The sequence below is a fragment of the Micropterus salmoides genome, unplaced genomic scaffold, assembly GCF_014851395.1.
Source record: "Micropterus salmoides isolate LMB-PRFRI ecotype aquatic unplaced genomic scaffold, ASM1485139v1 Ms_hic_scaffold_21, whole genome shotgun sequence".
Taxonomy (NCBI): Eukaryota; Metazoa; Chordata; class Actinopteri; order Centrarchiformes; family Centrarchidae; genus Micropterus; species Micropterus salmoides.
Window position 1 is genome coordinate 7814672 of NW_024041262.1, and position 11099 is coordinate 7825770.

The 11099-nt window shown below is 44.1% G+C and overlaps 1 protein-coding gene across 2 annotated transcripts; it reads right to left on the minus strand.

Annotated features, from left to right (window-relative positions):
* Positions 1-201: 201 nt before the first annotated feature.
* On the minus strand, positions 202-4026 carry LOC119916079 (transcription factor Sox-9-A-like). 2 transcript variants are annotated; one of them, XM_038735952.1, is made up of 3 exons: positions 3230-4026; positions 2811-3046; positions 202-2592 (listed from the first exon to the last, which is right to left on the minus strand). In XM_038735952.1, the coding sequence occupies exons 1-3, from the start codon at positions 3655-3657 to the stop codon at positions 1772-1774; spliced, it is 1485 nt and encodes a 494-aa protein (XP_038591880.1). In that variant the 5' UTR covers positions 3658-4026; the 3' UTR covers positions 202-1771. The 2 variants fall into 2 exon arrangements, with proteins under 2 accessions (XP_038591880.1, XP_038591879.1); XM_038735951.1 differs by having other exon boundaries at positions 2799-3046.
* Positions 4027-11099: the final 7073 nt, after the last annotated feature.

The window sequence follows — 11099 nt, forward strand, 5'->3', positions numbered from 1 at the left end:
AAGCAGGGGGAAAAAAAACAAGGCTTCTGGGAAAACAAACACTAGTCCTGTTTCTTGGCACTCTTCTCTTAACCCTTTCACTGACTCTGGCACGTGGAAAAAAACGAGATGTTGAAAGGTGCTTCAGTGTTGTATGTTATTCAGCACAGTGATGTTGCATAACTGAATGTTTTATCCTGGGAGATAAATGACTTTCCTTCATTTTTTTTAATAGCATTTTCTTTTTTTATTGCAAATACATATACAAAAGATTCTTTAAAGACAGTACAAATAAATGGCAAGATCACAGAGGGAAAAAGTTGGAGCGAATTAGGAAGATAATTTCTTTGATATTAAGAGAAGAGGAAATGGAGCTTGCAGAGCAAAAAGGATGGTCGGCCCCTCTGGTGATCGCACAAACAAGAAACAGAAAAACTGTAAAAAACAAAACAAAACAAAAAAAAACTTGTAACTGAGATAACATTTTCCAGTTCTTTCAGCCATTGTTAAAAGTCCAACTCAAAGAAAATTCACAAATAACAAATAATGTGTACACATTTCATTAGATAACGCCCCAAACCCTCAGAAAAAGGCAAATACACACTTAAAATAGACATTTAGATAAGATAAATAAACCAAAAAAAGACAATAACCGCATGTACCATTTTGTCTAAGTACCCCCTGGGTTGAAAATCTAAATAAGATTTTAAAAGTTGGGTGTGTGTGTGTGGGGGGGGGGGGATTATATGCCGTCTACATTGCAAAAAGGATTCATTAGTTATAAGAATAGTATGCAAAATAATTACTTTCAAATAAAATTAAAGCTAATAAATAAATAAAGTTTTAAAACTGGATTTAACCAGATGGAAGGGTGAGGGGAGTGTTTTGGACACCAGCATGGTGGGAGACTGCAGGGGGGACACCCAAAGGGGGTCAAAGGTGACTTCCTGTAGCTGTCAAACACACACTGTTGGGCGGTAAGCGTAATCTCAGCTGTGGCAATTGCACACACATACACACACACACACACACACACACACACACACACATACAAAAAGTTTGAGAAAATGTAAAAATCGAAGGCACGGATGGTGGAAAGGGCTGCAGTCTCCCCCGTCACGACAGCACAGCATTGTGAAAGCAAGCCTCTCTCTCTCGTTCTCTGTATTGCCTAATAGCTTTTCCAATGATCATGACACATAAGTTGAGCAACAAAAAAAAGTAACAGCTTAAATACAAACCATACTTGCTCAATGGCACATAAAAGTAAGCAACAAAAAAAAACTAAAAACAGAACTCCTTGCATGAAATTGAAGAGAGAACCAGATACTGCACTACCATGAGTGGTTAGTTGCCGAACTGTTTAAAATATAAAGCTTTTCGTTTTATATCTACAGGTACAAATAATTACCCAAACCCTACACCCCCACCCCATGGGTTACAAACTGCCAGCGTATGAAGGAATAAAACAGAAAGAAACATACACAGTACCTACTGAAATATCAACAATCAATAAGTCCTCACAGAGGATTTTCCTAAGTCTTTTCATCTTTCTAAAAATATATATAGTTTCTATCAAGATACAATAGCAAGGCACGACGTGAGCCAATCACAAGTCCAGCTCTCCGCTTCTTCGAATTCAAGTGTCTGATTCAGGGAGCAGCTCTGGAGGAGGAACTCTCCCTGGAGTAAAGTGTTTTGGAGTGTCTGTGTGTGTTCGGTGTGTGTATGTGTGGCTGCACATGTCATTGTTCATATGTGAGTGTGCTGTCTCTCAGTCTCCGGGGGCGGCTCAGGGTCTGGTGAGCTGGGTGTAAACCGGAGCCTGCTCCCAGTGCTGCGGGCTGCTCTGAGGGATGGAGGGCACCCCTGTGTTGTCGGCTATGGGCGTGTACATGGGCCTCTGGCTGGGGCTGCTCATGTAGCTGAAAGTCGAGTACAGCCCTGAGCCCTGCCCCGCCCCCGCATGGCTGTAGTAGGAGGCGGTGGCGGCGGCAGCGCTGCCCCCCTGGTGGTCGGGGTAGTCGTACTGCTGTGCCCTGGAGATGGCTGGGTAAGAGGAGGAGGGGCTGTAGTGCTGCAGGTTGAAGGGGCTGTAGGCAACGTGCTGTGGGGAGCCCTGCTGCTCGCTGTAGTGGCTCGGGCTCAGCTGCTCCGTCTTGATCTGGGTCCTGTGCTGGGCCTGAGCCACCTCGGAGCCGCCACTGCTCCCCAGGGTGGTCAGGGTGTGCTGCTGCTGTTGTCCCTGCTGATTTTGGCTTTTAGCCATCCAGGCTGCGGCGACTCCTGCCTGCGGGCTGACGGGGGCACCGCTGCTGATGCTGTAGGTGCCGGTGTAGCTGACTGGCGTGGTGTTGCCAGGGCCGCTAGCAGAGCCAGGGTGCCCATTAGGGGGGAGGTATTGGTCAAACTCATTGACGTCGAAGGTCTCAATGTGGGAGATGACATCGCTGCTCAGCTCGCCAATGTCCACATCACGGAAGTCGATGTTGAGCTGGCGTCCGCTGGGGCCTTCGGGCAGAGAGCGGAGGCCACCTTCACGCTTTAGGTCCATCTTGCCTGAACTGACATCAGTCTTTGGGGTGGTGGGAGGGGTAGGGGGCCCCTGGGAGCCTGGAAATAAAAAAAGAGACAGATTAGATTTTGTTTTCTACATTTGGTTATTATTAAGTTTGGTCATTTATAAGCAAACCAATTAAACTTTTAAAGGTTTTGAATGAGCATAAGAGAAAAAGGGGAGGCCATGAGGCATTCACAGAAGCACGGAGTTAAAACTGGAACTACTGAGGAGACTGAAAACAACTTTTCCTTCAACTCACCTGAGTGCTCACCTGGAGAGTGCACCTCTCCCATGCTGGAGGCGGGGGAGTCGGCCTGCTGGAGAGCTTTGAAGATGGCATTTGGGGAAATGTGCGTCTCGCTGCCGTCCTCAGACTCGCTCTGTCCGTTCTTCACCGACTTCCTCCGCCGGGGCTGGTATTTGTAGTCAGGGTGATCCTTCTTGTGCTGCACCCGGAGACGCTCAGCCTCTTCCACAAACGGCCGCTTCTCCCCTTCGTTGAGAAGTCTGCGCGTGAAAAGGACCATTAATGTACCAAAAATTCAGTGTACTACTTTAAAGACTCGATTCCAAGACAAAAAAACACTATGTAAATAATTAAAACCATACAGCTTATTTGGTTTGCAGGGGAGAATCTTATTGCAAATAAATCGGTGTGTAAAAGCTGAAAAGCAGAGCATTCGCACTTACCTCCAGAGTTTCCCCAGAGTCTTGCTGAGCTCCGCGTTATGCAGGTGTGGGTACTGATCCGCCAGCTTCCTCCGCGCAGCCTGAGCCCACACCATGAAGGCATTCATCGGTCTCTTAACGTGAGGCTTGTTCTTAGAAGATCCGTTAACGCGCACGGGCATAGGCACGAGGGTCCAGTCGTAGCCCTTGAGCACCTGGGACACAGCGTCACGGATGCACGCGGGAAACTTATCTTCCTCGTCCTTCTTGAAGTCACCGTCCGCTATGAGCAGCCCGTTCTCCGATGGCCGGGTGTTCTCGGTGTCGGAGCCCGAGCCGGACGGGCACGGAGAGCCCGCGGAGTCCTCGGACATGCTCGGGCTCGGGGCATCAGAGAGACACTTGTCTTGTTCCTCCGTCATCTTCAGGTAAGGGTCGAGGAGATTCATACGAAAAACTGTTTGGTGCCAAATTACGCGTGAAACGGGGGAGTTATTTGGGTTTTCTCGCGAGAAAAGGCCACTAAAGGGGCTTTACCGTGCCAGGTTGAGTTTGACGAAAGGATTTCAATTGTAAGAAAAACGGCAGCCGGTTCTCTTTTGCTCCGGTGCGTAAAACCGATTTGGAGAGCGAGTGTCTTTACGCACGACCTTCTGACAGACTCCTAGGATGAGTGTGCTCTCTGCAAGCGGATCCGCACTTGTAAGAGCAAAAATAAGCCAGCTGGTAAGAGTTTTCTTTCAACTCTGTGGGATGAAACGGCAAGGTGCTCCTTTCTAGTCTCCAAGTACAATCCCCAGAACGCGTGAGTGCTTTGAACTGCGAACGCTGTGCATGCGGCCTTTATAACTGCGTTACCATGCAGCGCAGGAAAACCCGTATGTGATTGGGCGACTGCTTGTGACGCCAAAGTAAAGGAATTTGATCCCATTCCCCCACCTCTACCAACCAGCACAGAAAACACACGCACACACACAGTCACTTTCTCTTAAACATACACACAGCAGCCAGTATATAGTCTGTTTGATTCGGCTGATTTTCCTATAGATATTTACATGGCTGTTAGTGGATTTTTTTTTTAGAAAGAATCAGACATATGGAGTATTTATTTATATACTTGTATTGACTAAAAGTATTATTAGTTGTGGTATATTATTAATAGTTTGAAATATGAAGGAAAACGTTGGAGAAAAAGTACTGTGAAAGAACTATAGGCAATAAAAGATCCACAAGATTATCAGTAAAATGATGTAATTGATGACATTTAGTATCCTAATCACACTTTCTATAGCTACTTAAATTAAAGAAAATCAGTGTTTTGTGTTTCTGTCTTTCACCACACTGGGTCCATACAGTTGCATCATCAGGTCAATAGGGGGAGACAGCAGTCTAGGAACCCAGTATACTCCCTCTCTTCCCTCATTGAGGGCAGCAGGCGGAGGAGAAGGAGGAGGGAGAAGGAGCTCCAGCCGACTGCTTCAGTGCAACAGTTGCTGTCAGACATCAGCTTCTGATTTGTATCGCTCATCTCACTTCCAACAACGGAGCAATAATCCGGTGAATGGCGGATATTGTTCAATATGCTGACTGTTCAACTTCCTCACTGGCCTTTTTTTAACCAAATGTTCCTCATAAAGTTGGGAACATTTTAGGCGTTGTGTTACACAGTATTGCAGCTTTCTTTATTTTGGAAATATACAGGTATTTGAAGCCCAACTTCCAATACATGTCTTCAACAGGTGTTAGTTTAGCTGGTTATTACTATCACATGTAAAATCCTTGCATAAAAAAATCTGAAGTAAAAGTACAGAAGTATAATTGCAAAATATCAAAGTAAATGTTCTCTCCCCTTTCAGGATTATTCTACCACATTTTACAATATTTGGTGAATATTTCTGATGCAAAAATGTGTAAGAAGCATCTTAATGTTGTCGCTGGTCACGATAGAGCTTATTTGAACGGCTTTACATATTGATGGGTAGTTTAATCTGTAACAGTAAATCTTAACCTGCAAAGTAACTAGTAGGCCAAACGTTGAACTGTTTAGACATGTAGTGGAGTCAAAAATACAATGTTTCCCTCTGAAACGTACTGGAGTAGATGCAGAAAGTTGCAGAAAAAAAAAATACTTCAAAATTGTACATAAGCACAGTACTTGACTAAATGCACTGTCCTCTACTGACAACTGAATTAATGTGCATCAAGTATATGTGCAAGTGTTTTTTCAGTTTTCAGATTTCCTCCCCACACACACACACACACACACACACACACACACACACGCTCCCTTTGTCCTCTCTCTTGAGCCAAACACGGAGTGAGTAACACGAGGGGTTCTGCAGTGGTCACTGATGGTAACCTGCCTGCACACGCCCCCTTTGGTTGTTTATTATGCTTTGTGGAGATGTGGAAATGTAAATCTCATTTCAGGCTAATGTGGGCAACATGTGCTACCTGAAGTTGCTTTTTAATAGCTCACAGATGTCAGGTAGAGCTAATTTCACCGGGCTGCTTGCTTGGTCATTCTGTAAGCTGCACATATGGACACCCACGGCATTTTTCTTTTTCAACAGATAAAAATCTTTTTTGGCTTTTTCTTGCGCCCCGATTCTGTCTCTGAATGCTGTAATGTTGCTCAGACTCTGAACCACTTGGTAATTCTTTCTTTCCCTGACCAATTAGGCCTGTGGTTCCAAAACACCAAAGCCTAACATCAGCGACTCCTTCGTTCCCCCGGCAAGTTTATTTACACGAGACATGCTTATTTAAGATGCTCTCTTTGAACACAAATACAAGGGAGCAGTTTGGCTCTGCGTTAATAGCTCATGGGATGCCACTGAGGTCGCATGTGCGCTGCGTGCCGTTGCACAAGGCCCCCAAAACGCAACCGTGTTTGCTTGTAAAGCTACAGAGGCGTGAACGCATTGACTCACAGAGCTGCGGCAGAGGAGGTGGAAAACATGGTGTTGCTATTGACAGAGTAAATATGGCTAATGGAGGTTTGCAAAGAAGAGAGGGAGAAGATGGTGAGGTGGAAGGACAAGGAGGAAAATCAGAAGTGTAAATGGAAGGAGGGGAAAGAATGATAAGGATGCAGAACTGGACAAATAAGAGAATGTTGGCATTAAGAAAAGCATGAAGGAGAAATATATATTTTAAGAGCATCTGCTCAGTTGTCACCTAGCAGATCTGCAGATCTGCATACCTCAAGCACACATGTAAACACACACACACACACACACACACCCAAGTTACAACGAACATGACCTCCACTCCCACGTGACATCTTGTCAAAACTGAAAACCTGCAAAAACCAAATCTGAGATCAACATATGGTTGAACACACCTGAATACCCTCCTCCACATGTCACAAAGGCAAGTCCAAACAATGATTCATATGTTAGATAATAAACCCTCAGCACACAGTAAGCTCAACATTTTAAAGTGAATATTTAATTTCAGATCTGGAACTTTCACAAATTGTCCTCTAAACATGTTTCAAATGTGTCTAATAGCACAGCGTGTGAGATATGCGTCTGTGGTATCTAAGTCACTGTAGATTAAAAGTGTGGGGTCAGGGGATGACCAGAGGCTGTAGGGTGCAGAGGGCAGGCAGGCCGGCCGGCACGGCGAGATCCTGGGAAACTTCTCATCTTGATTTGGAGCTACAGCGTAAAAATCTGAGCAAACAATGGAAGTCAACTGCTAAGCCCTGTCTGCATTTCTAAAGGGGTCCCATTGGGCCTGCTTTACATTTCTGAGCTACACACCGATGGACGGGACACACGTGTGACCAGATTTCTGAAATTAATTCTATTTTAAACATTTAAACATTAGTGTATTAATATTTATTACCCTGGTATAATGGCCATAACCCAGTGAAGTTATTTTTGGGAAGGTTGGGAGCATCTGTCTGAAGACTACATTTCCCACTATTCCTGTTGTAAGATGGTTACCACCACTGCTAACCTTAATCCCATCCCTCCATTTAAAGAGCCTAAATCAGCTACTTTTGCTGTGTATTTAGAGCCGTTCATTTCTAAGTGGGACCAGAAAGCGTTCTTTTTTTTTTCTTCACAGTTTCAACAATTCTGCCTCTGATTGGTTAGTACTCGTTGGCTCCGTTGGATTGTGTTGGTTAAGGTTAGCGTTAGGATGAGATTAGGGTTAGCCAATCAGAAGCAGAGTAGGGGGCAGGACTCAACGGAAAGCTGGTGTCCGTCAAATGAGAGTTGTCAAAACTCTGGCAGGGAAAACAGTAACACTTTAAAAAGAATGGGGACGCCGTCCTGTGACAGAGCCAGAAAAAATACCTATATCCATGAAAAACTGTGACAGAAAAATTGCTTTAAAAATGGCGCCAGCTTTCCTGGCGAAATTGCACCTTGATAAAATGATGACTGTTTAATTTCTGTGGCTGTTGCGTAATGACAGCAGGGAGAGGTCGGAGGTATTCACATTCCTAAGCAAGAATCTGAAGGAAGTATCTCATCTCTTGATGCCTGTAGCCTTCAGATAAGTGTGATGTGCCATTCTTAGAAGATTCAGAGTGATTAATTGCCGCCGCGAGCCTGTGTGTGTCTGCCACGCTCTGATCTGAGCGTCTGGGCACCGGGTGTCTGTTGACAGAACGTCATTCTGCTCCTCATGCTGTTTAAGCAACACTTAGAAAAGACCCTGGCAACTCCCGTCTAGCATCCATCACTGACCCAACTCCTGCTGCCTGAATCTCCCTGCACGTCTCTGTTTCTGTCTCAGAAGAATCAATATTTCAGTGTTCCTCCTTTTTTTTTTTTGCTTTCTAAATGACATTGGCTAAGCCAAAGCCTGGGCTGAAAATCATCCTAGATAATCCCGTCCAAAAGTTACAGCGTCAACACTCTTCACCAGACAAAATAAAGTAGAAAACAGACCCAATCGCATTCAGGCCCCTGGACACATTTCCCAGCAACCTGAGTTGTTGCTGATTAAAACATGTGCATTAGCTGATCATACCACACTGTACAAGAGGTTGGGAAAGCGAGAGGAAACCCATACCACTCAGGCTGAGTCGAAAAAGCCGCAGAGGAGTACCATTTCCCTCCGAAGATATGGCTTGTGCAAACATCCCTCGCTTTTAACAATAACAATGGTCTCACCCAGCCAGGCCAAGCTAACTAATGACAGATCCACACCTTAATGCTGAGCAGTTGTTTGGGTTTAGGTGAGGGAGGTGTGTGTGTGTGTGTGTGTGTGTGTGTGTGTGAAAGGGTGGTTTTTGGGGGGGGGAAAGAATAGCAGTTGTCAGCGGGTGGCTCGTGCCACTGGAAAACTCGATCCCGCTCTCCTTCCTTCCCTGGACAGGGAGCAGCACCCATGATTCGGGCGGAGGTTGTGGGAGAAAAGCTCTGATGCAGCGAAACGCTACTCTGTGCGACGGAAGACATCCAACCATAACGCAGCACATTTTTACAGCTTATTGAATTGTGCTGGAGGCAGGATGGGGGTGGTGAGGGAGGGAGGTGCAGACGTCTGAAATTATCCCTGTGTGTTTTCGGTCCTCTCTCTTTTGTAACATTTACGGCTTGTCTCGCGGGCCAGCAATGCTCTATTTCCTTTCTGGGCCCCTCTCTGTCTTGTGGTTGGTGGTAATTGATGCCTTGCAGTGTGTAATGATTTGATGTGCTAACGAGGGTTATTTGGTGTCAGGTGGGGACATTTGATTGGTTAGAACATATTTTTTTGTAAAGACCATGAAAATATGATTTTATATTGTTTCCTAATCAAATGTAATAATTTCTTGAAAAGGATCAAACATGCTCCTTCACATTTGAACAAAGGCGTGTCATTTTCTCCCAGTTGCGTGGCCCAACAGAAAAAGTGCGCTCTTCCTGCACAGTCACCGTGCTCCGAAAAAACACAGAGATCTGCTTAATGAAACGGTGATGATATCTCTCTACCGTGGCCGGCTCACTTCAGCGGCGTCCCTCCGCTGAAACCTCCATCCTGCTTTTAACCACAGCCATCCGGATTAAAAGACCACTTTTAAAGGAAGGAAGCCTTAGACAAGTTTAATGACATAAACAGTTACCGCCAAGTTGGCTATACAGAAAAGCCATTTGGCAAACAGTGGTAAGAATCATAGTACAGTCTCCCTTCTGACATCCATTAATCAGATTATGTTTTGGTTGGTATACTATAAAATTACATACTAGATAATTTGTGACACGTGTTTCTCCACCAGCAAGATCATTTTTTTTATTTGTTACAATAAAATGTTTGTATAAGTTGTTTGTTTGGATACATTCATGTTATCAACATCTGCCACGAACACGCTGCTTTTTGCTTCATCTGGCTTCGTGGATTTCATCTGATGCTTGATTTGATTTTCATCTTTATTGAATTTCAGGTATTCCAAACGATCACCAAGGTCGTAGGATTCATGCTCTGGAGACCATGAATCTCTGTTTAAATTTCAGGGCAATCCATCCAATGGTTGTAAAGCCTCCTTGGCTGAGATTAGTTCATTTTATGTCCAAATCAGTGTTTCATTTCACATTTATTTCTCGACACCTTTAGTAATCTGTCTTGTTCTGTCTTTTTTCATAATACTGATTCTCTAGAAAATGTATTTGAGCAAGGACACCCATTGACTGACTTTCCTAGTTTTTCTGTCAAGTTATTTGACATTCACATCAATGCATCCCAACTTGGGGACATTTGTCAACTCTCAATGTTTCTCCAGCAAGGCCGACGGGAAGAGAGCTGGGGCAGAAAGTAAAGATATAGCACAATATTCTGTGACTTTCCTGTGTCAAGTGTCAAGTTGCAGAGATGGTGTGAAGTGACAGGAGCAGGGACACTGAAGGAAGTTCAGTGAAACACTGATACGTCCGGCTCCAGGCTTTCATAACGCAGGGTGCATGTAGAGAGTGCGTGCCGAGCCAGTCAGCTTCCACTTTCTGTCTTGTAACCAGATTTCAGGACTCCGGCATGGGTGTGTGGTGTAAAGTATGCGTGTGTGTGTATTCCTCAATATGTGGCACCACACGATGGCAGTTATTTTCATTCTGGTCGTTTAGGTCAGGTTTGTGGTTAATATAAGCCAGAGACAATAACATCCATTATCTCGACTATGAGCTGTTATCTGTTACAGATTGCTCTGTTGAAACAACAACAGTGAAATGTCATGGCTTGCTAATGAGACATTAATGGTGATGATGGAAAAGGTGTAAAAACTTGTGACTATAATGAGCATTTGATTGCTCACTTCATTCAAAATTACATATACAAAACATTCAAAAAAAATTGTGAATCTCTTTTGAAAGTAAGTTTGGCCTACAAAGACATATATCCTCCTCTTTTGCCTATTTGCAAAAATCTAACTTTTTATTTGTCTCTTGAAATGTCTCATGCTGATTGGTTGTGCAGTCTGAAACACATTGAAAGCCAGATCACCAAGAAGTTGATCAACACTATGATGGAGCAGTGGATAAGACTGTGACACGTCCACCAATGTGTCCCTGAGCAAGACATTTAACCCCTAGTTGCTCCAGAGGCGTGCGACCTCTGACATATTTAGTAAGTTGCTTTGGATAAAAGCGTCAGCTAAATGAATAAATGTAAATTTGATTGCAAAATACTATTTTGGGGTCAATTTAAAAGCCACACTTCAAAATCAAGTAACACTTTTCTGTAGAAACTTCAAAAGGTGACAAGAAATGCAAAATATCATTATGCACCTTAGTTTTGCAAATGTTGTCAATATTTGATTTTTCTTTATGACAAAAGTTGGCGAAGCTCTGCCACCAATCTCCATCCACGCTCTTTTAACATATTTTTCCCATTTAAACCAATAAACATGTGGTGGGCTGGCGACCGCATACTAAAACAATGTGAACGCAGCATTATG